Below are 25,441 nucleotides of genomic sequence, written 5' to 3'. Positions count from 1 at the left end.
CAACTCGTTTTAAAAAGAAGGTCTGTGGAGCATGGGTTTCTAAATATTTGGGCCACCCATCATGGAGTTTTGGGAAATGGCACTGCTGAGTAAAGCAATTAATAAATTGTTTTTCTTTCATTTCGTTCACTGGCAGGACCTTCTGTTTATGTCTCCTTAGTAGCAACTGGAAGGAGTAAATTTGCTGACAAGCATCTGTGTGCAGTGGGCCACTTGGTGGAGTTTTTTATCATGCAAAAATGATCCCAGATGATTTAGTTGAAAAACTGCCAGGAATCTCTGGAACCTCATTAAACCTCCGTTGAATACACAGAAGTTTCCTTTCAGGGTAGAGTCAGGGTGAATAACGTATAAAAATAAGCTGAATTGATTACTTTTGTAAATATTTGAATTTTGTAATAAGCATCCATTCCTTGCTTGCTCTCAGCTAACTAGGAAGCTGAAAATCAGTGATGCGATGGGCCAAGGATAGACTTTTGAGATTAGATTTTTTTTTTTTTTTTATTGGACACATAGCTCCACTATTTACTAGAGATTTATTAGTGATCATGGCTTACTCCCTCTATGTCTGGGTTATCCCATTTGTAAAATGTATTCATAACCATCCTACAGATTGTGCCAAAGAATAAGGTAACTAGACTCTGGCCTTCAGAGAGCTTCAGAGTTTATGTATAGTTTTTCTTTTCCTTTCTCTCTTTTATTTCAACCTCCCTCCAATCCTGCCCCAGCAATTTTTTAATTGAAACCGCCATTGCTAAACATAAGTAATGCAGGAGGCCTGCAGGTAGAAGGCATTCTAAACAACAACAACAAAACCACTAAAAGTTAAGGCCATGCTGGTGTGCACTTGGACAGTTCAGTGAGTCTCAGGGAGGCAGGTGCAAAGCCGAGTGACCCCAAGGGAGCATGACTGAAGAAAAGATCAAGGAGGTACAAAGGGGAGACAGACGGTGTGATTGTGTAGGGTCTTGAAGGTCATGAAGAGGACTTGAGCTTTCACTCTAAGTGGGTTGGGAAGCCATTTGATTGTTCTAAGCTGAGGGGTGATGTGTTTGACTTATTTTAGTTTTAAAAGGCTGCTGTGCTGAAATACATTATGGGATGTATATTAAAATTACCATATTATACACCTTAAATTGACATATGTTACATGTCAATATCTCAATAATGTTGGAAAAAAGGAAGGAAAGAAAATACATTATGGGGTGGGGGTGTGGAGTGAGCAGAAGCGGCACATGGGCAAAAGTGGGGACACTAGTTAAACCACTAGAAAAAATCCAGGCAGGAGATGGTAGAGGTCAGAACAGGTCAGTAGCAGTGTAGGTGGTGAGAGGTAATCAGATCGTGAATATATTTTGAAGGTAACAATTTAGGCTTCGCTGATGGATTCAATGTAGTGAAGGCTAATATATATAGTTTTGAGGGAGAGCATGGGTGACTAAAATAGTCTAATGGTCATTATGGTAACAGTTGTACAACTCTGCGAACTCGTTAAAGTCATTGAATGGTACACTTTAAAATGATGAGTTTTATGGCATGTGAATTATATCTCAAAAAAAGCTGTTCCTAGAGAAAACCAAAAAACAGGATGGTGGTCAGAGAGTGGGGTGCTTGGAATTGGGAGCGTGGAAGCTTTGCACCTTGGTAACGTCAAGAGCTAAGCTCTGACCATGGAAGCAAGTACCCACGATGGCTTGGAGGAGGGAGTCAAGGAAGACACCAGTCCGAAAACTGGAGGCTCATCCGCGAGGTTATGGGCGTTAAGTAGGCTGGCAGGAGTACTGCTGGTGAGATGTCTGGCCTGAGCTGGGGGTAAAAGTCTTCGGGGAATGAATGAGGAGTGACCTGAGAGTTCACAGATGACTACAGCAAGGAAGCGTTCTAGCAGGTGGGAGCCTGTTAGCAGAGTTGGGTTGGTCAGAGAATGTGAGTGTTTGTGAAGGACTTCAAATGTCCTTAAGAATGAGGGTCCTACTGTATTTTCTCCTCATTTATTCACTCACATACACATGTTTATGCTTTCTCTGGCATCATTATCTACCCACTGGCCCTCCCTGCGGGTGCAGCCAAGTGTGGTAGAGCTGCAGTGTCCCAGCTGCCTCCTGGGGATCTCCTTTCCACGCGTTTCCCCACTGGTAGAGCGCTAAACCGGCCCACATGTGACCTTTCCATGGTCACGCTCATCCTTCTGGCCATCTCTGGTGCTTAGGTTGCACTAGCACAGTGAGTGGTTTTATTTTTGTAAAGGGATGCTTCAGAGTTGGGTGAGAGGATGTGTGAGGTGCTCTGGCTTGGGACAGATCTGGATTTGGATTTTGGTTCTGCTCTCTATAATTTTGTGACTTCAAGCAAACATAATCTTCTGAGTCTATTTTGTTGTAGAAAAAATACCTGCCTCATTAGTGTTGGTGAGAATTAAATGACATTATGAGTGTCCAGGTTTTAAGGGCTCGTAGGCACGCCAGACATGCTCTTTGTTTCTCTCCCTCTATTTTTTCTCCCTTTGCTTTTATGCTGAGACTGCTTCTACTGTTTTATTTCTAGCTTTCAGCAGTTCCACGTCTGGCTTCTAATCACAAGCCTTCCTCTTGGGATGGTTAAAATTATCAAGCGGACTTCCAGATTGTCATAGAATCACTCTATAGAGTATTATATTATGCTTCTCAAAGTGTTTCATAAAATTTCTCTAATCTTAATCTATGAAATGACCTGCAAGATATATAAAAGAGGTATTCATATTTCTAATTTATACAAGAGAATATAAGGCACTGGGTGTAACTAACCTTTACTGAGTAGTTACTAAATGGCATTTTTCTAAACACTTTGCAGGCATTAACTTAATCCCCACAATAATCCTAGGTAGGGGTTTATTATCCTTATCTCACAGAAAGGGGAACAGGCACAGAGAGGTCAAATAACTTATTGAAGGTCACATATCTTCTAAGCGTGGGGGCAGGATTTGAATCCAGACAGTTTCATTCCCAAGCTTAACCACCATATGGCTCTGATAGAACGAAAATAAACAAATCCTTGTTCAGAGCCCCTGAGTGAAGAAATCTTTTTGCAGGTTACTGCTCAGGTAAATTTGTGGCCTCCGGAATGTCATGCATTGCAATGTTGGCAGTTCACAATGAACTAACAGAACACAATTGTTATCTTGTCCAGGAGGGGAGCCTGTGTGAGTTTTCTTACCCAGTTTCCTTCTAGCTCAGCCTCCGCTGAGATTCTTTTGCATAGACACCAAAGGGAGACCCTCTCATTAGCAATGAGATCAGCCACCCTTGTCATATTATAGTTCTGCTTGTTGGGAGACAAAGCTTTTCCAGCATCACAAACCTAAAACTTTGGAAAACTTTAGGAAACAAATACAGTTGACCCTTGGACAATGTGGGCATTTAGGGATGCTGACCCCTCACACAGTGGAAAATCCACCTACAACTTTTAATTACAACAAAACATAAATTGTCCTTCAGTACTCACAAGCAATTGGTTCAGGACCTCTGTGCATACCAAAATCCACAGATTTGCAAGTGCTCTGTATAAAACTAGAGGCCCGGTGCACGACATTTGTGCACTCAGTGGGGTGGGGCGGTGTCCCTCAGCCTGGTCTGCACCCTTTAGCAGTGCGGGCCTAAGATGTAGTTGGGCTCCCGCCACCACCACTGCCCATGTCAGCCATTAGCCTGGCTTGTGGCTGAGCTGCACTCCCCCTGTGAGAGAGCACTGACCACCACGGGGCAGCTCCTGCATTGAGTGTCTGCCCCCTGGTGGTCAGTGTGCATATAGCAACCGGTTATTCTGCCATTTGGTCAATTTGCATATCACCCTTTTATTATATAGGATGGTGTAGATCAGTGGTCGGCAAACCATGGCTGGAGAGCCACATGCTGCCCTTTGGCCCCTTGAGTGTTTTAATGCCACTTTTTCAAAATAGACTCGCCCAGGCTGAAAACCGACTTCTGCGCATGGGCCATGAAGTTACAATCGCACTGTACATGAGTGCCCGCAAGTGGTATTTGTGGAAGAGTCACACGTAAGGAGCCAAAGAGCCACATGTGGCTTGCAAGCTGCAGTTTGCTGACCACTGGTGTAGATTAATGCATTCTGTTTGTCCTTTGCATTCCTATACTCCCAACTGCACATCAAAAACAGCACAGGTACCCGGGCCAGTGTGGCTCAGTGGTTGACCAACAACCCATGCACCAGAAGGTCACTGGTTGGATTCCAGGTCAAGACACATGCCCAGGTTACGAGCTTGATCCCTAGTAGGTGATCAGGAGGAAGCTGATCCATGTTTATCTCTCACCTATGTTTCTCTCTCTCTCCCTCTCCTTTTCTCTTTCTAAATAAATAAAAACATATTTTTAGGAAAACAGCACAGGTATTTATTTTCTAACTAAGCATGTTTCCTTTTCGCTTTTACCACGAAGAAGCTGAGATAAAAAAAGCCACTCTCCACTCCACTCATAATCTGCAAACAATTGTCCTAGAAAAAAATCAGCCTAATGAAATCCACTTTAAAACAAGGACCAAAACGTGATTTTAGATTACACAACATTGAGAAACAGAACAAATGACTACAAAAATAAGTTTTATCCAACCTTTGTTTTATAAAAAAAAAATGTAAGTGGCATATGCAATCATGTGCTAATCCTCAGAATGAAGAGCTAATTACATTGACTTTTTATCTTAATTTTCTCACATAATTTTAAGATAGCTTAATGTCTTATCCTTTATATGCAAGTCGGCTACACAGTTGATTTGCATTTTATTTTATATGCTACCTCTTTTGAAAGACAGGTAAGTTAACTACGCAGTTGATTTGCATGGCATTTGCTTTCTGTATTGGTTATTTGCAACCCCACATCCCAGAGGCTGACAAAGACTTCGTTGCAACAACAGGAGACAGGGCTGGTACCAAACTGCAAGGGCTGTTTGAGTGAGGCCGTATGTAAAGCTGGGCTCCTCACTCGTGAATATTTTTGAATTATGAAGATTATGCCTCCCTATGAAACCGTGTAATTGTGGAGGCCTGGATAATAAAAATCCCCATGTATGGAATACATTTCTTGCAGTGAATCTTACCATTGGTTTTTATTTTATTACTTTCTCCTTTTTGTTCAGATTCCCTCAACTACTTATTCTTTGTGTTTACAAGAAGCTGCCTTAAATCTTTTGTAAAATATATATATGAATACAAACTACTCAACTTTTTAATCACCTCAAACTTGTTCTTCTGTTTTGTTTTTAAAGATTTTTTAAAATTGACTTTTTAGAGAGGGAGGAGAGAGAGAGAGAGAGAGAGAGAGAGAGAGAGAGAGAGAGAGAGAGAGAGAGAGAGAAACATCAATGTGAGAGTGAAATATCAATTGGCTGCATCCTGCACACACCACATCAGAGAGTCTGCCATCCCGGCATGTGCCCTGACCGGGACTAGAACCAACAACCTTTTGGTGCACGGGACAATGTTCACCCTACTGAGCCACACCAGCCAGGGCCCAAACTTGTTTTTTTTTTGTTTGTTTGTTTGTTTTATTTTAATTAATCATCTTGGGGGAACCAGGGTCTGTGAACTTTCCTTCCAGCTGGAAGGAAGGTCGAGTGGCTGCTGTGGCCTCAGTGAAGCTTAATGTTTACCCTGCATTTGAGATCAGGTCCTCCCTCCCCATTCGCAGTAAATCTGTGGGCTTGTCTCAGTTTCTGGGGCTGCAGCTCATATAGATGATCCTTAGGGTCACTGGGCAACTTCCTGCCCTGAGACCACTCTCTGAAATAAAATCTCCCCTCCACAGGAGAGTCTGCCTCCTATTTCACATATAAATCAAGTTAACTCCTGTTCTGTCCTCATCTCTTCCTAGCACATGTCTTCCCTTTGGCCTCTGCAGTAGCTAACACGTGTATTCTTGTGATGTAAAATCAGAAAAGTATTGAACTTATTCAAGGAAACTGCAAAACCCCACAATTCATGAAACACAGCTCTATATGGAGCCCTTGCTAGGCGTAAGGAAGCTTCTGTGCCCTCGTTCATATGATCCTCACTCCAACTCTGGTTGGTTGGCCTTCTTGTCCCCCGAGTTAAGCTAAAGAGATGGGTGTTCAGAGGGGAGGCATAGTTTGCCCAGCGTCTCCCCGAATTGGCATGAGAGTCACATCCGTGCTCGTCTGCCTCCTGGGCTCCCAGTTTTCACACACCACACTGCTCCCACCTCTGTTCTTGTGCCTGCCACCCACATTACGAATCTTGGAAATAAATGGTCTCCTGTTTAGAAAATAAGAAAAGAAACGGGTCATCATTTTGAACAGGAACTGATGTCTATGTATTCCAATTTAAAATGAAACTAAGGAGTTTTCCCTGCTGGTTAAGTGTGAGAACACACGTTTCCATCCCTAGCACGGTCTCATCCTGCTGCACAGGAACAATGGTGCCCACGTTTTAGAGAGGAGAGACTCATCAGGGGCTCTGCAGAGGGAAGGGGTCAGAATCGAGATGAGAGCCCAGGACTCCTGACTCCCAAGCCAGTGTTCTTTTGCCTACTGCAACGCAATCATTTCTGACCCCAAAAAAGACATTTTCAACAGCATAACCCCAGTGAGGTGAGAAGCAGGTGGGGAGAGGGGGCACATTACATGTGTACCTCATATCACTCTGAGCAACCCATGACAATGTTTCTGTTGTTTTGCTTTTTTTTGTTTGTTTGTTTGTTTGTTTGTTTGTTTGTTTCTGTTTCATTCGAAGTCCCGCAGTTAGTCCTGGGTTCCCAAAATGCTTATTAACTTCACAGGATCTGAGAGCCAGATACAGTTCCTGGGAGGGACGTGTATTTATTCTACTCTATTGTGGTGTCTCCACTTTACATACAGTTTAAGACAGGAATGCCCAGGCTGTGAGTGATGATAACCCCTAGCAACACTTAAAAGCTTTGTTTGAGAGATTCTTAATATATTCCTTTATCTACTTACCTTTTTATCTTTCTGTATTTCGCTTATTGCTTTATTACAGCTTTTGCACTTTGGGAGAACACATTTATCCTCAGTTCACCAACTGCACAAAACAGCACCCAGATTGCACATTCGTTGCATGGACTGTGAGGTATTGGATTACTCCTCCTCCCTGTCATCATCCAGGGGTGAAAGGAGCCAGGAAAGGAGGGGAGGGTCACTCATGAGTTTAGACGTTAGCGTGCAGGTGAGATTCAGTTGTGGGGACTTCTGCAGGGTGAGTACATTTTAATCAGAGCTCCGGATAGAACTGCACAGAAATGGAAGTCGTGTTCAGTTTTACGTTGTAAGGCCAACCGCTGACTTGATGGCAGTGTGGGCCAACTCTTTTTCCTGTGTGTAAGCTGTGAGTTCTGTTGAACTGGGGCACTTATAATACCTTCAGAATTCATAGTATCTCTGAAAGAGAAGAGTCAGAACACAAAGGTATTGGGTGTCAGATTTCTGGGGCGCTCAGAGGATCAGGCAGACAAGTGAAGAAGTGACAGAGTTCCATGGGAGTCTGAGGCAGCAAGCTGGAGAGTGTGGGCTGTGAAGTCAGTCTGGAATTCCAGGCTGGGCTCTGTGGTTTCACTGATTTTGCAACCTTGAGCAAGCCATGGGCCTCCTGTGAGCTTGGTGATCGTACTTGTATAAAAAGATTATAACATCTTTGAGACGTTTAAGATAATTCAAAAAAGTTATGGGAGCACAGAGGGCACTCAACAACTGGTAGCAAGCATGAGGAGGAGGTTAGGGAGAAAGAAAATGAAATCCCGAGGGAACAGCATGTATGAAGACTGAGACGGGAGTGCGTCCGGAACACCCACATTCAGGGAGGACTTTGGTTTCTGCTCTGCGTATGATGAGTAGGGTCATGCAGTGGAGTGTGACTTGATCTCCTTGAAGTTGGAACAGGTCACTAGGTTGCTGCCAATCATATGCTTGTGATCATGGTAATGCTGCAGCTGATGATGTAAGATGAGAATAGGACTGGGAGGCAGCAGGAAGGCATTTGAGTTTGGGGGGCACAGACCCTGGAGAAGCAGAACATAGGACCAGCCCCCAAATGGCAGCTTCGCTCTTCCTCCTCTGGATTGGATTAGAAGGATTAAGAGAGAGGACAAGGAACCGGGCCTGGCCTCCTGCCCCTCCAACACCACATCCAGCTGCTGACATGGACATACACACACACACACACACACACACACACACACACACACACATCTTTGTGCCTCTACTTACTTTGAATGTATTTCTATCTTAGCATATATCGCCCAGTATTGTTTTTATTTCTTTTAAGTCAACTTCTCCAGATTTGTTGCAGGCACTATATTAGGTGCTAAATTTACAGCAATATAAAAGACTGTACATGATTCCAATATCAACCCCTCGCATGGTCATCAAAGCAAAATCAATTTAATCTTATAGGTGTGGATACATTCAGGATTTGAGAAGGGAAAAGCAGGCTAATTTTCCAGGTGTATATTCATCTAGTTTACTGGCTTAGGGATTTCCCACGCCGTTGTACCAGGTGTATTATCTGAAGTCATTTAAACTGTTGACAATCACATTCTTGGAATAAGTAAATTCTACACAGGTGAAATTGGACAAACAATGCCAGTGACCTCTTTAGCTGCTGAAGTATTGGTCCAAAGGTTTAAAATAATAAGCTTCATTTTTCACCAAGTCTGTTGACAGACAGTATCAGCAGGGCTTGGAGTTAGAAGTATAATCCTCTTTGATGAATAGTTCCAGAAAACGATTGTTAAACCTTTTGTAAATATCTTTAAAGTCATAATAATGATTTCAGATAGGTTGTGTGAATCATTGACATTCAATTAAAAATGTATGCACTTCGTTAGTATTGAAGTTGATTTTGTTACCAGTGCATCAGCAAAAGCACCTCGACATCTCAATTTATCATTGGCAGTAATAAATAGAGACGACAACAACAAGGATTAAGGTAATTCCCAGCCTTGCATTAGCCAATAGCTTCAACTTTCTTGGCAAACAAGTTTAGAACCGAGTGGTCAACAAAGAATTATCCACTGACACTGATGCTATCAACTAGAGAGGTAGTGACGGGGCCAGCAAGAGAGGGGGAGGGGAAGAGAGGTAGGCGAGGTATCCTAAGTGTCCACAAACCTGCACAGCAGCCTTTCACCTGGTGAATTAGCATGTTAGACCCAAAAATAAGGTAAGAAGAACTCAACTTCTAAGGAATGAAAGAGTTGCTTTGAGTGGACTTTGGGATTTGAGGATGTAAAGGGCTGAGAGTCATCAGCACCCTGAGATAGTGGCTTCTGGATGGAAACCAAGACCATTCATTCCTTCAGCTAACATTCCTGAATGTGTACTGTAGGCAGGCAGGGTGGAGGGTGTGGGAACAGGAGGCCAGGCCCTGCTTGCTTGAAGCTTACCCTGCAAGTGGGTTCTGGTCTCTGTGGAGTCCAGGCAGTTCCCAGGGCAGTTAACTCATGGTTTGTTCCTCTCTCTGAGCAGATCGAAGAAGGGGGCAAAGCGGATCTGGTGAGCTCCAAACTGCGGGCTGGGGACGAGGTGGTGCACATCAATGAGGTCGTGCTGAGCAGCTCCCGAAGGGAGGCCGTTTCCCTGGTGAAAGGATCCTACAAGACCCTCCGGCTGGTGGTCCGCAGGTAGGTGGGCTGGTGCTCACTGTGCTTCCTACACAGTCCCCAGCCTGCCCCACGGCTGGTCGCCAACTCTTTAAACCTCACCTTGGGGATCAGGATGCCTCTGCCCCGTGTTTCCTCTTTTCCTTGCCCATTCTGTGGCATGTGAGAAGGAAGTTGGGTGAAAACGTTAAAACACTGGCCTCTCCAGCAGGTATCGGCTTGGCAGGGTTCTTCCTCACTGTACTTCCAAATGTCCAGGCTTGGTGAAAAGTGACCCTGATCCCAGGTGCGGTGAGAACTAGACGAAGCATTGTCTCATTGTGGGACCAGAGAAAGCAGTGGGCTTGGAGCAGTAGGTGGCATTCCACTCAATCACCCACACCACAAGTGGTCACCAAAACAAGCAAATTCCTTCTTTTGTTTGCTTTGTTTTTCTGGTTGTGATAGTCGTGGTTCCTTTGTTGGAAAAGGCTGGGGTTGTGATTGGTTTTAATGCCTGAAAGTAAGAAGTTCCCTCCTCCCAGAAAACCAATTCCCTCTTGATGAAGAGAATTAGTTAAAGAAAGGGGAAAGCGTTAACTTTTTTTAAAATCACTATTACTCACCAAGTACTTCTTGAGGTGTTTGACATATGTTAAACAGCTATCACTGCCCCTGTTTTATAGGTAAGACGTAGCTAGGTTACTGAAGGTATCAGAGCGGATTGATAGGTGGAAGAGTCAGAAAAGAATCTAGATGTCCTGGTTCCACTTTACCTGCATTACCTTGACCTGCTAAGCCCTAGCCCTACACATTTTACTTTTTAAAAAATATATTTTTTTTATTGATTTCAGAGAGGAAGAGAGAGAGAGAAACATCAATGATGAGAGAGAACACCCCCTACTGGGGATCGAGCCCACAATCCAGGGAAATGCACTGAACTCCTGGTTCATAGGTCAATGTTCAACCACTGAAGCCGCATTGAACAGGCACATTTTACTTTTTAAAAAAGTACTTCTTCATTAACCAGATTTTGGCTGCCTCACTTACCAACTAAATATTATAACATCTGAGAATGTTCAAATTGCCTGGAACTTTAGAGTCATTAAGTCAAGCCAGTGTGAAAAGTTAGCTAGTCTTCTCATCACACCACACATAGTCTCTTATAGGATCCTTCACTCCTGCATCCATTCATTCCTCAGACTTGACTGAATGAACCCTCACACAGGAGAGCGGCCGCTCCTCCCGGCCACAAAAACACAGCCATGGGTGCGGTCTCACCATGTCCCCGGGTTCAAGTGCCTGTCGGTGTGCTGTTTTCTCTTCAGAGTCATCTAACTGGTTGTTTCTCTGGTGGCCAGTGGTACAGAATGGCTCCGAAGATGGGTACCAGAGTCAGATCAGTCTGGGGTCAGATTCCAGGGCTGTCCTTATCATTGCGCCGATTACTTAACCTCCTTGGAGATTCAGTTTTCTCATCTTTAACATGGTAACAACACATGCTACTGATGTTGTTTACTACGTTATTATTGGGCCAATGCCAGGCCCATTGCTTGTGGCTCAAGATCTGAGTAAAGCAAGCAGTCATCCCATACAAGGTGACTGAGTTCAAACAGATGGGCAGGAAGGCTCAGAATTCAGTGGGCCCATTCTATGAGTCCAGAGAGTGTTGAAGGTTTTGAACTCAATTTGGCACTGGAACCCAAGGCCCAACCTTAGAACACTGGCATTTATCTGTTGAGGATTGGCAGAGGAATCCACACTCCCGATGTGTTTTGACGGGACTCTGGTGACAGATTAACCTCGGAAGGGGGCCGCCTTGTTTCCTGCTGTGAAAAGGAGTCTCACTGGCCCTGGTTATGCCTCTAGTGGGTGATGACATGAGATTTGTGTTACTTCTTTGCACAGAACAGGAGACAGTCCCAGCCTCGTCATTTACAAGCTGTGTGACCTTGAGCCTCCCTTGCCTCAATTTCTTAATTTATAAAATGGAAATAATTTCTGCCTCAATACAGGGCATTATGAGAATTAATGAATAAAGTATAAGTACATAGTAGCTGTTCACTATTTAATCATTATTAGTTATTCCAGAACCCTTGTCCCTTCCTTCGGTGAATTTACCACCATGAAGCGTCTGGTCCCAGCCTAACAAACACAGAGCTGGACATGACAGTGCCCAGGAGCTCATGGAATTCAGGAATGTTCACTCACATTGACCCAACTCACAGGAAATTGAAGGATATGCACCAGAATGTCCATGCATTGACTCATTTTGAAAAAAAAGACAACTCTAAGTGGAACAACCATCAGTCCACTTTATCTGCACAGGAAAACTCGCTAGGAAGTCGGACCATACACGCATGGTGATCTCAGACGCAGCGCCCATGTGCTGGCATCTGCTCTGCCAGCCAGATGGCCTGTCTCCCCATGAGGGATGTGTCTGCCAGGCTCCCCAGCTGCTCACTCTGGCGAGGCAGGGCCCCTCTGGTCTGCAGGGATCACGCTGCTAAGGGCTCCTCTTCAATCTCATTTCTTCTCTGCCCATCCACTCCAAATCCCCTTTCTGACTGACACATTCTTTCTTTAGATATGCTAATATGATCGATAAGGTTACTGAAGAGTCCCTGCACTCTCTGCTTCTGGGGTGGGAAACATTTTGTCCCTAAGATGCCTTTTGAATATGCCTTATCTCATCCATTATGTATTGGTTTTTATAGCTGAATGCTCCCAGTTTAGGAAAGGAGGCTGGCTTCACTTCTCACAGTCACTCAGAGATGCGGATTATGGACGTGCCTTGCTAGACATGGATGGACATTCTTCCCGACCTTTCAGAGAACTGGGGGAAACCCTTTGCCCTGGGTTAATCTGGCGTTGTATTTAGGAGAGCTGTCCCTTTCCAGGGAAGTCTTACCTTCCCACCTTGGCTCACATGTCATGTCCTGAGATTTTCATTTGCTTCTAGTTACTCATGACAGGGTGACTTGTACGTGTTACTGATTAGTTTTCCTTCTTGTCCGGGTTGATCTCTCTACTTTAAAGGAAAGATTGAGGTGGCTTCTTGGAAACATAATTGGGGGTTCGGCTTCCTAGAGAAATCTTTTTTTTTTTTTTTTTTTTTTAGATGAAAATGACACATCAACAACTCCATCTATACCTGCTTCTTTTTCTTTTCACCTTAGCTGGGCGTCAGCTTCCACAGCCGTCATAAAAATGCCAGGAATGCAGGGCAGAGCAGTGGTGTTTATATAAGTTTTGAGGGTGTTTTGCCCAGTGACCAAAAACAATCCAAAGTAGAAACACCTTCTTAAAAGGCTACAATGACCAGAGAAATGCAAAGTCTCAAGTGAGTTGTGGGTCAGAGACCTTAGAAGACCTGCTGACCCATAAAGAAGGCAGAGCTCCGTGCCTTGCATGGGAGGAGGGAGTGTGGGCTGGTGTAGATGTTGTGAGAACAATGTGTCTGCCGCTGCTGGGTACACAAAGAGGGAAGGTCTGTAGCTCTGCGGTGGATAAATGGAGAAGAAATGAGATAATAAGAAGTGGGCTGAAGAAAAACCTTCCTAAAGGTAAACAAACATCTCCCCGCTGAAGGAAAATCGAAGAAGGAAACCCTTCATGGAATGCAAGGACGGCAGGAAGGATGGAAATTAGGGAAACAGACATGCACACAAATAAGCGCCAATAAGCCAAACCCTCCCTGAAATCAACCGAGGCTTCTCTTGGCAGATTTGTGCAAAACACATGTCTTAGGGACAGGGAACATTTAAAATGCAACCTAACAAAGCAAAGGGTCTCCCGGTTTGATGGAACATCCCTGAAGGTGATACAAAGTGCTGCTAGTGCAGGTAGCACTCACTGCTGTTCACTGATAACTCAGATTTTAAACTTAAAAATCAGGAGGCTACAATTTCCCTTCAGAACAGGCTGTTGGGGTGAATTGCTGGGTATTCATTGAAACCCAGGTTTTTTTAACCAGAGTTGGGACTCCGATTTCTGTCTTGAATTGAATAAACAGAGTGACATTGTAACGAATGGACCTATAATCCCAATATTGATACCCCTGAACCCCCCCTTTTTCTTGGCGAAGCCAGCCTCTCAACCTTCTGTATCAAGGTGCTCTTTTTGCCAAATACTATCCTACTCCTGAGTTGTGGTGTTTGTTTGTTTGTCAGTGGTGTGTTGGTTGGTGTGACGAAGAAAAGTTTGGGGGTATATTTTATGGTAGTTGTTTTTGCACTTGTTTTGGAAGGCTCGTGGAAACCATGTGAATGTCAAGTTCATTCTTTCTAGGAGAGAGGGCCCAGGAGATGGCGATGCAGGATTTAAACTCTGGCGGAGAGTCTTTGGATATCTCTAATTCTTACCTCATAGGGGTGAGAGGATTAAATGAGAAATATGTGCATACAGTATATAGCACAGTGATTTAAGCATGGTCTGTCCTGGAAATAAAATGCATATCTGTTAAGCAGAGATTGCCTCCTTTGATAGATCTGATCTCCAGAACATATCATACGATGGAGGGTCGCTGCCCATGGGATGACTGTGGCTGGGAAATGGTCTTTCTGGTTGTAGGAAGCAACGTGCCTGATTCAGATCTGGGAGCAGAGAGAGGGAACTTAATTTCACCTCCTACACCTTCCCACCATCCCTGCAAATTTGATATTGCTTTTCTTCTTCCCATTCATTTATACTACTATGAGTGTATGTGTTAAAAGGGGACTTTTTTATTTTTACTGAATATGAGGGTGTGTGTGAGGAGTAGGAATAGATGGCATTTTGCTGGGGAAAAGAGATTGGAGAGATGTGGGGCTGAATTAGTACAGAATGATAAGCATCTACCTAAAATCTGTATGCTCCCCGGCTGTGTGCCTGGCCCTGTGTAGTGAGGCCAGAGTGAGAATCTAGGTCTTGTCCCTTTCAACCCACGACTCCGCCCGGAGGTAAAAAATGAGAGAACTGGGCCAAGACCGGTTTGGCTCAATGGATAGAGCGTTGGCTTGGGGACTGAAGGGTCCCAGGTTTGATTCCGGTCAAGGGCATGTACCTTGGTTGCGGGCACATCCCCAGTGGGGGGTGTGCAAGAGGCAGCTGATCGATGACTCTCTCTCATCGATGTTTCTGACTCTCTATCTCTCTCCCTTCCTCTCTGTACAAAAATCAATAAAAAATATATTTTTTTAAAAAAATGAGAGAACTGTATCCAAAGATGAGCAGTGGTGACTTACCGAGGCCACATGGTAATACCAACGTGAGATTCGTGGTCTCTGAGGACATAGGTCCTGGGGCCCCTTGGCACCTCCAGCAGTGAACTTTCCACTCCCCTGCCTTCTCCTCTAGGAATGTGTGTGATGCTTAACAAACAAATAGACACGAGGCAAAAACAAAACAAAATTTAAAAAACCCAATACATTGACTCTAATTCATCTAGGAAAACATGTTCAACGAAGAGGTGATTCCCGCTGACCGTGAACTTGCCGCCGGAGTTCAGAGGCACCGCCTTGTGCACCAGGCTGTCTCAAGTTCTCCATCAACCTCTCGACATAAAACTGTCTGTTGCTTTACAGCTGCTTCCTCCCTCCTAACAAAAATGGTGATGAAATTAAGTTCACCACAAGCCTTGGGCCCACACTCCCCCAAAAAGACCATTCCACATTTCTGAGGGTTAGCAGAATAGTTCTTTTTTTAAACGGGCAAGATTACGTTATTGGGATGGAATGGGATGGGTGGCTCAGACACTTGTGTCAGATTTCTGTGACTTCTGCATCTGGATGAGTTGTGAGACTATAACTCATGCGGGATTTGCAAGTCTGTGATCTTGAAAAAAAGTACCTGGTAATGAATGGAATGCTTTTTAAGGCCCTCTTAAAGAATACAAAATTAACTCAACTACTAGTTAAAAATCATTTTAAAAAAGGGAGGGGGGTGGAAATCAATCCCTTTTCCAACTCATGGTTACAGTTCATAATAGAAAAGAATCTCTTGGAATATTCATCACTATCCCCTCCCCACATCCTTCCCGCTATTTTGCCACCTTGCCTCCCCTGGCCCCAGCTGCCTAACTCTTTTCCCTTAAAAAGCACCTACAGTCTTAAAGCAACTGATCAACCACATGCTGTCTCTCCTTAATGAGTTTAAAGCTGTTTAAATAATTCATTAAGAGCTTTAAAAAGTAAATTGAACAGAACTCCCTAGTTTTATAGCAACAAAGTGTAAGTGTGGGGGGTGGGGAAGGGCCCTTGCAATTTTCTGGAACATAAAAAGCATCTGTTTTTCCTGCTAAATTGACAACCTTAAGCCAGACCCAGCTGCGAGGTCTCAGATGTGCATGTGGAAGAGAAATCCATATCATTTGGAGTCCCACCTCGGGACTTGTGTTCTGACCATGATGTCATAGGCACAAATCAATCTCTCTGAGACTGAGTTTCTTCTTAAAATGAAGATCAGTAATAATAGCTTCCCTGCTGAGTTGCTCTAAGGATGAAAGAAGGTAATGTATATGAAAATGGTTCATTGTAATAAAAGATAAAATCGTTATTTCTAATTTACCTGCTTGCATTCTTCTAAGATTGTTCTCATTAAAGCATTGATCTGACTGGTTTGTGAAAATGAGAACATAATGGTTGTAAAGTTTCTGATTATAACTTTTTTTTGCTAAGCGGAAATGTAGTTTTAAAAGATAGACAGTATCACCCCGGCTGGTGCGGCTCATTTGGTTGAGTGTGGTCCTGTGCACCAAAAAGGCCGCCAGGTTGATTCCCAGCCAAGGCACCTGCTTGGGTTGTGGGTTTGATTGCCCAGTTGGAGTGCTCAGAGGCAACTGATGGGTGTTTCTTTCTCTCTCTCCCTTTCTCTCTCTTTAAAATCAATAATAAACATAAAAGACAATACCAAATAGGCCCAAGTTCAGAATGGGGATTTTTTTTTTAAAAAAAAAGATCAAGTTCTTTGGTCATCTTAAGTAGAAAGTTCTCATTCTGAAACAAATCAGAGCTCATTGATGCGAGGCTGAGTGACAGAAAAGGACCCTCGGGCGGCAGAAAGGGGCTCTCTAGGCAGCTATCTTTCATTTTCTAGGCCATCTTTGTTCCATTAAATGAAAGGATTATGTTCTTTAGGTGGCCTTTGAGAGAAGTATGATGTCAAAAGTTAACGCTCAGTTGGGCAGGGAGTAGGAATTGAGGACAAATGGGAAAGGAGCAATCACAATTTACAAATAGGCAATTGTAAAACTGTTCTTTTCTTAAAAAAAAAAAAAAATATATATATATATATATATATATATATATATATATATATATATATATATATATATTTACACACACACCTCTGAAGTATATATATATATATATATATATATATATATATATATAGACTTCAGAGAGGAATGAAGCAGGAGAGAAAGATAGAAACATCAATGATGAGAGAGAATCACTGATCGGCTTCCTCCCCCAAGCTGGCAACCCAGGCACGTGCCCTTGATTGGAATCGAACCTAGGACCCTTCAGTCCACAGGCCAATGCTCTACCCACTGAGCCAAACCACCTAGGGCTAAAACTGTTATTGAAGCCCCAGGCACTCACCTCTGTATAACACACATGGCCTTCTCCACCTCATCTGGACACAGAAACCAAATGAGAAAGATTCTTTCCTAATGTAATTCCAAGGATTGCCTGTGTCGAGATATTAAGAAAGACCGTGTGGCCTAGTCCTCTATGGATGGGCAGGCAGGGGTGGGTCACACTGGAGCCTTCCTAGGAGAGCTGGGAGCTCTGGTGGCCGCCGATGGCAGCCGTACAACACTGTGATTCTGCTGGGAGCTTCCCGTGTCTCCGATGGTACCTCCCACCTCCACGTGCATCCCAGCACTGGGGATGACCGTCTCATGCCCCCTGGTTCCCACCATGACTTCATGTGTCCTTTTGTTCTTCTGCTCTTTGCATTTCTTAATCTGAGCACAGGACCGGCACATGCCTGGGACGTGAATGTAGATCCCAAATTGCAGTACAGTTTGCATTGCATCTTAGGACCCAGGATCAGACTTCCCCTGAGGGGAAATCGGTATAACTGAGAACTGTGGTAACTTAGCCTTTAAACATGTTTTTCCACTTGAGCAAGTGGTTGAGAGGAGGGGAAGGAGGCAGCTGCGGTGGCCTTCGACCCCCAGAAACTTTTCCAAGGGGCCTGGCATCATGGGAATTCGCTCAGTATGCTTTGAGGAGGTATTTCAATCCTGCTGGGACCATACCAGGGCAGTTTTTGGCTTCCCTGGAGTCCTAGGTTTGAATGTCACTGTCTAGAAGTATAGTATTTGATTTCCTAACCAGTTGTTCCTTCCCATGGAAAATTCATGTAACACATTATTGGGTTTCCTGAGAGGTATGCAATAAGACTCCCTTACTGTAATGAGAAAAGGGACATTTTTTTATTTTTTTCTGTAGCATATAATGATAACTGCTATTTTCACTCACTGGGTTACATATGCACGCTGGCTGTGCACCGAACACTAGCCACATATAAAGGAATGCTGTGTTGTTTCCCGGCGAAGGGGATTGGTGGTAAGAGACCTGGTTTCGTTCCTGGGATAACATGGCTTTCCTGCAGAAGGAGGTATTCCAAGCAGGACTCACCACTCCATGCCCAACCCTGAAAGAATGGTACACAGGTATCTGTCTGAGCCTCGGGAGATCAAATCTGGGCTCTGAGATCACACAAGAGTTATGGCCCCCCTATCCCCTTGCCCAAACCCCAATTCTAAATGTGGGGCATCCGCTAAAACGAATACGTTTGGATGATTCTGGTTTAGAAAATGAACCGAACATCTGTCATCCTGCATCCCTGAATCAGAATGGCCTAAAGCTGCCCCTCCTCCAACTTGGCTACAAGCTGGAATTACATAGGGCACAAGTGTCAAACACAAGGCCCGCGGGCCAAATCCAGCCCGCCAGGCCTTGCAATGTGGCCCGCACCGCGCTGTCATCACTGCACTCCGCTGTCAGTTTATGACATTGTCAGTTTATGACTGTTCAGTAAACCATTCGGCCCGCGATTTAGGCTGGATTTTAGATTTTGGCCCCTTCTCTGATTGAGTTCGACACCCCTAACATAGGGGGTTAATAAAAACAAACTAACAGATGTCCCTAGAATTCTATTTCATTTGGCATAAAGTGTATCCTGGCATTGGGCATTTTCAAAAGCGGCGCAGGTGATTCTAATGTGCAGTAAAAATTGAGAACCACTGGTTTAAGCTGTAAGCTGAAGTGATAAAGAGAAACAGTGAATGAGTGGAGAGACTAAGAGGTAGAAGAAAGGCACACAGAGTGAAGGCGATTTAAGGGACGTAGCAGGAAAAACCAGAAAGCCAGCAGAGAGGGAAGGAGCCTTGTTAACGTGGGAGACTGAGTGCCAAAGCAGAGACCTGCTGCTGAGCTCAGGGCTGTCTGGGACGCAGGGAGGGCTGCCCTGGCATTCCTGTGAGCTGTGCTTCTCAATACTGCTGAATGGAGGTGTCATTTTTGTTAAGCTCACTAAGTGATGTTACTACTGAGAAGTGGGAGTGGGCAGGGAAGGGGTTGTTGGTGGGCAGCGCAGAGGCCTGTGACCGGAGCTGTTCATTACCAGGGAGTTCATTCTTACCAGCAGGTTTTGGGGCTGCCAGCTGTTGAGGGTTAAAACCATCCCCATCATAGTGCAGTTGTCATGTTCACTTTACATGTCATTTCCAGAGGGTGCCCCCGTGAAACATACCGTGAAAGAAAGATGGCCCAATGCCATTGAACGGGTTCAATCTGACAGGGCATAAAATGAAGACAATGTCAAGAGGTACTAGCATGGAATAAGCATGTGAGCATCTATTTAGCTTATGAAATATTCGTGGACTTTGTCATTCCCCAATTTGAAAATCTCTTTAAAACATGTTTTTACTGACTTAGAGAAAGAGGAATGGAAAGGGAGAGAGAAATGGAAACATTGGTGAGAGAGAAGCATCTATCGGCTGCCTCCTGCATGCCCATATTGAGGATCAAGCCCAAAACCTGAGCATGTGCCCTGACCAGGAAGTGAACTGGTGATCACTTGGTGCATAAGTGGACACTCAACCACTGAGCCACACTGGCCGGGAATCAGTCCCCAGTTTTAAAAAACACACTTTGAAGAGCCTTAGCACAAGTGGAGTGAGGGGGTAGAGAAATGGTGCCCAGAATCCTTCATGGAAAATCAGAGCTTTGAAGGTACTGTTCTGGATAATTCCACTGTTTCACTTTCCTTTTGGATTATATGTTTTTATGTGTTAATTATGACTGCCCCAAGATCACAGGTGTCCTAATAAGATGCTGGGGAAGAGGCTAAAAGTATAGAGTGAGAGCATTAAGAACCTTCCAAGTGTATCTAGTCTTTAAAGACAGAGAAACCCCTGGGTCCTTCTCACTTCAGATTACCCCCATGGTGTTTTTCCCTTTGACTATTGCTAATTAAAGTGTTGACCTCAGCCCCAACCAGTTTAGCTCAGTGGATAGAGCACTGGCCTGCGGACTGAAGGGTCCCAGGTTCGATTCCAGTCATGGTGTACCTTGGTTGCGGGCACATCCCCAGTAGGGGCTGTGCTGGAGGCAGCTGATTGATGTTTCTCTCTCACTGATTATTCTGACTCTCTATCCCTCCCCCTTCCTCTCTGTAAAAAAAAATAAATAAAATATATTACAAATAAATAAAGTGTCAACCTCAAAAATGCATTCATTACCACCTGCCTCTTCGTGGAGCTTTTGTTTCTGGTGCCCTAGCACTGGGCATTTTGCAAGAGCCTACTTAGTCCTTGGGAACATGACACCTATAAGGCCAGCTCTTTGTGGCTTTGCCTCTACCACTCAAATGTTTGTTCAACTGCCTCTCTGGTCTGAGGCTCATGTCCCTGTCTCTCCACCCACTGCTGGAGTGCTTTGTACAGTTTACCGGCATGTTTAAAAAATGCAATTTCTCCACTGCCCCTTATTCTGCTGTCAGACGCCCCCGGCTGGTGCTGTCTTTGCTTAGTGGGTGGGAGGCGGGGAGTTATCCTCAGGGTGGTTGCTTGGTGAGTGTGTTTACTGTGTGTGCAGACAGGTTGCTGGGTTGTTCTTTATGAAGACTGCAATTCTTTCTACGGAGCGTTTGGAAAGGATTCTTTGGAATGCTTCTTTACATCGTTACCTACTGATTGTAAATAAGCAGGACCCACACGCCCTAGGCACAGCATTGTCACAGGAGTGAAATATTTTCATAATCTTTTGTCCTTCACCCTTATTTATAACTTGAGCAAACGCTGAAAGAGGATCACTGTTTTTTCGCTCGTGGTTGCATGTTTCTCAAGTTGTTTTTTAATTACATTTTTTTTAAATTAATTATACCCTTTTGGTGTGCTCCTCACTTCCTGTGGGCATTTGCTCAAATGTCAGCCTTCCCTGTACATTCCATTAAAAATTGCAGCCCAACATGCCTTTGATTTTTGTTTTTCACCTGTGAGACATACACTCACAAAGTTATTCACTGTCTCCTGCTCATCCTATATAATAAAGAGGTAATATGCAAATTGACCCTCCTGCCCTCACAAAATGGCTATCTACGACCAGGCTGCTAGGGGGCTTAGTGAAGGATATCCAAACCACTGAACAAGCAGGCTGTGTGGGGCAACCAGGCCAGCAGGGGGGTTATGAGGGATGACCAAACAACTGAACAGCAAGCTGTGTGGGTCAACCAGGAGGGTGGCAGGGGGAGGTCGGGGGCAATAAGAGGAGATCAGGACAGCTGGAGGCGGGGGAGGGGTGCACAGTTAGGGGCAACCAGGCAGGCAGGTGAGCGATTAGGAGCCAATGATCCAGGATTGTGAGAGGGATGTCTGACTGCCGGTTTAGGCCCAATTCTAGTTAGACATTGCATGAGGAGTCCCAGATTGGAGAGGGTGCAGGCTGGGCTGAGACAACCCTCCCCTCCCCCTGCATGAATTTCATGCACTGGGCCTCTAGTTCGAATATAAACTCCTAGATTTTGTTCAGAGTGGTGTCCCCGGTGCCTGGAATGGAATGAGCACCTAGTATGTGCTCAATGAATGCTTATGAAATGAAAACAAAAATATACCCTCTGGCAGTGGGGTGGCCTGGTGGTTAGGAGCACCGGCTCCGAGCCACATTGCCTGGCTGTAAATCCCAGCTTTATCACTTACTACTCTAGTACCTTAACCTCTGTCATATTTCATCACCCGGAAAGTGGGTATACTAGCAACCTCTCCCTCACTGGTGTGATAAGCTGCTGTAGAAATCTTGGCTGTTAGGAATTATGTCATTAGACAGAGTTAGTCCCTTTTCCTGCATTAAGACTTCATTGGAGCGGGCGGGCTGGGCTCATCCTCACTGCCCTCCCTGTTCCCTTTGGTCAGGAGTCTCTTTGCTAAGCTGACCACACTTTTCACCTGTACCCTTCAGCCGAGAAAAGTCGTCCTAAATCCTCCCTGGAATTAGGGCCTTTGCAGTCACCTTGTCAGATGGAGGCGTCCAATAGCGTCTCGCCCCTCCAACACAGTGCTGTGCAGTGGTTAGGAGCGCTGGCTTTGAATCCCACAGAACTTAGTTTGCAGCCCTGACCCTCACTGTGAGGCCTTCACCTCTCATTTTCTTTCTTTCTTTTTTTTTCTTCTTCTATTTTTGCCTCTGCGAAGTGAGGACAGTCATCTCTTCTTTGTATGAAGGTTATAACCATAAAGACAGTGGGAGTCAGAAGAATAACCTCAGCCTGGGTTTGGTGCACTTCCATCCAATCAGAGAATAATCGTTGAGCAGCTGCGGGGACCATGCCCCGCAGCTCCCGAGGGGAGGCCTTTCCATCCTTTGCTAAGAGAAGGGGGTTCTTCCCTATTCCTCACCCAGTTTTCCTGCAGCAAAGCCTAAGAGACGTGAGTGAGAGAGCAAGAGTCCAGGGGATGGGGGCTTGTTTCCTGCCAGTGAAAGTCACACCCCAGCTGGACAGCGATCAAACTTGTCAGGGGGTGGGGCGGGGGAGGGGGAAAGGTGATACGAATGGCTGTAGCTGTAAAAGAACTTTTGTATGGGGTGGGGGGTCAGAGGTCACGGGCAAAGCCTCTCTACTGACCCCCAGAGGGGTCACTCCAGAGAAGCTGCAGCCTGCTTTGTAAAAGTGAAGGCGCCCAGAGCTGGAAGAATTTAGCCTTAGGTCTCATGACTAGGAACGGAATTAGGAAGAGGAGCCAGATCTTCAGGGCAGGTCAGTGTGTTCGGGCACCCAGGACCACTCCACGCCAGAGCTCTGCTTTGCTCTCCAGTGTTTCCCAAAGTGTGGTACACGTACCCCCGGGGATACGGGAAGAGTTTGGTGGGGGTAAGCGTTGCACCGGAGTTTGGTGGGGATACACACTGCACTGTGCTTAGCTGCGCCTAATTCTACGTTCTCATGAGTACGAGGGGTACTCAGCGTTACGAAAATTATAGAAGGGGTACACATATGTCAAAAGTTTGGGAAACACTGCATAGCTGTGCCTTTCTTGTTGATGGCAGGAACAGGGTCATTTGGTGTATATGTGTTTTATTTGATTCTCCCTTCTAACTCTTCAACATCTTTCATGTTTTCCTATAGCAGTGTTTCCTCAAAGGGTGAACTTTAGACAACTTGTATCAAAATCAGCGGTGGTGCCTGTTTTAGGTGCAAATCTCTGTACTGTACTCTTGGCTAAATCTAAATCAGGCTGTCTGGTGGGACGCCGGCTTTTTAACACGCTTGCCGAGTGATTCTTCCTCCCACTGAGGCAGGCAGCAAGCAGCACTCCATGTCCTAGCTTCCTCTGGCTGCGGGAGGTCCTTCCCAGCATCTCTTACCTGGTCGCCTGGCCCCACAGAAGACCCAAGAGCATGGATCCATGTCAATGTGAGCTGCTCCCTGGTGATTCCTTGAAACGAAAGACTGGCTTTGTGCCTCGTGGCCATGATGCAGAAGTCACGTTCAGAATTCAGATTTTTCAACCTCAAATCAAGATCAGGAATGGGCCGAAACCAGTTTTGCTCAGCGGATAGAGCATCGTCCTGAGGACTGAGAGGTCCCAGGTTCGATTCCGGCCAAGGGCATGTACCTTGGTTGCAGGCACATCCCCAGTAGGGGGTGTGCAGGAGGCAGCTGATCGATGTTTCTCTCTCATCGGTGTTTCCGACTCTCTATCCCTCTCTCTTCCTCTCTGTAAAAAAATCAATAAAATATATATTTTTAAAAAGATCAGGAATGGTTCTTACCTTCTCTGAACTCCTTCACAAATGTGTTAGAACACAACCCAAAAGCACAGAAATGTTCAAAAATAGCAATAGCGTGAGGCCGGCCTACTTTTCAAGGGCATAGTGGCTTGCGGCAGTTTCTAAAAATAGGCCTTTCTGATCCGGGTCACTAAGCAGGAATGGCCTCCCGTGTCCTTCTGTTTACAGTTTCCCATCTGGCACCTTCATACCAGCAGTGCTGGCTGGCGGAGGCCGGGGACCCACGTCAGTCCGGGGGTGTTGCTGGGAAAGTGCAGCCTGGGCCGCAGCCCCGTGAGGGTGGACACTCAGCAGCACCCTGACCGAGACCCGCTGTGTTTGGACTAAGGGGCCTTTCACCCTTCGTGTCATGATTCCTGGTCCCCTCTCCATCACTGTCTCAAAGTCAGGGGCAGAGGTCAAAAACGCCGAGTCCCCGCCACGAGATACGAACGAACAGAAAAATAAGCTCATGGTCAGGAATGTACGGCCTGCAGTGCTTTGTTGGTTTAGGCTATCTTGCATTCTTTCCCCTTTGCAAACACGTGAGCTGGCCAGGCATCCTGCAGTTGCAAACGTCATTTTGACACCTTCCCATAAAATGTACAGAAAAGGCTCCCTTCTCCGTATGTTTGGAATAGCCCTGTAACAGGGAGGGTTCTTTTCTTCCTGAGGAGTAATGCATGGATACCGCTGCCCTGGCCCCTCCATGCAGATGGCGTGGGTGGTATGAGAATTAAAGTTTCGTGGGGCTAACATTCTGAGATTAAGCGAATGAGATAAAAGAATGGGGACACTTGGAATTGAATACAAGTGAGGTGATTACACCGGGACCACCAGGCTTTCACATCCGTAAGATTCATAGTCAGGTCTGAAGAAAAGGCTTATTTTGGGTCACATGTAGAATATTATACCCAGGAATCCATTTTTTAAAGACTTTTTAAATTTATTTTTAGAAAGAGGGGAAAGGAAAGAAGAGAAAGAAACATCAATGTAAGAAAGATACATCGCCAAAACCGGTTTGGCTCAGTGGATAGAGCGTCGGCCTGCGGACTGAAGGGTCCCGGGTTCAATTCCGGACAAGGTCATGTACCTTGGTTGCGGGCACATCCCCAGTAGGGGGTGTGCAAGAGGCAGCTAATCTACGCTTCTCTCTCATCGATGTTTCAAACTATCTATCCCTCTCTCTTCTTCTCTGTGAAAAATCAATAAATATTTTTTTTTTTTAAAAAGGGGGAAAAAAAGAAAGATACATACATACATGCCTCATACATACCCGCTACCAGGATCGAGCCTGTAACCTGGATATGTGTTCTGACTGGGAATCAAACCAGCAACCTTTCAGTGCACCGACAATGCCCAACCAACGGAGCCACACTAGCCAGGGTTAGGAAGCAGTTGTGATTTATGAGTTAGCTTGTCAACATTAATAAATAATCCCAGTAAGCTCTCACCTGTTGTTAGCTTTGAGTGTTCTAAGCATTTCTCTCTCTCACTTAATTCTCACAGCAACCCCATAAAATAGGTAAGATTACCACTCTGTTTTAAAGGAGAGGAAACAGACTTTCAATAAGGCAATCTGGCCAA

General features: G+C 45.0%; 1 protein-coding gene across 3 annotated transcripts in view; it reads left to right on the top strand.

Annotated features, from left to right (window-relative positions):
- Nucleotides 1–25,441, top strand: part of SHROOM3 (shroom family member 3) — a 279,696-nt gene that overhangs the window by 68,704 nt on the left and 185,551 nt on the right. For all 3 annotated transcript variants that reach the window (XM_084880504.1, XM_084880505.1, XM_084880503.1), the window contains one exon: nt 9,484–9,638. In XM_084880504.1, the coding sequence (XP_084736630.1) occupies nt 9,484–9,638 (155 nt within the window). The remainder of the gene's footprint in view (nt 1–9,483; nt 9,639–25,441) is intronic.

Source organism: Pipistrellus hanaki, assembly GCF_964339955.1.
Source record: "Pipistrellus hanaki genome assembly, chromosome: 1".
NCBI classification, from domain to species: Eukaryota; Metazoa; Chordata; class Mammalia; order Chiroptera; family Vespertilionidae; genus Pipistrellus; species Pipistrellus hanaki.
The sequence above is the reverse complement of the archived record's forward strand: the minus strand, read 5'-3'. Positions and strand labels throughout refer to the sequence as shown.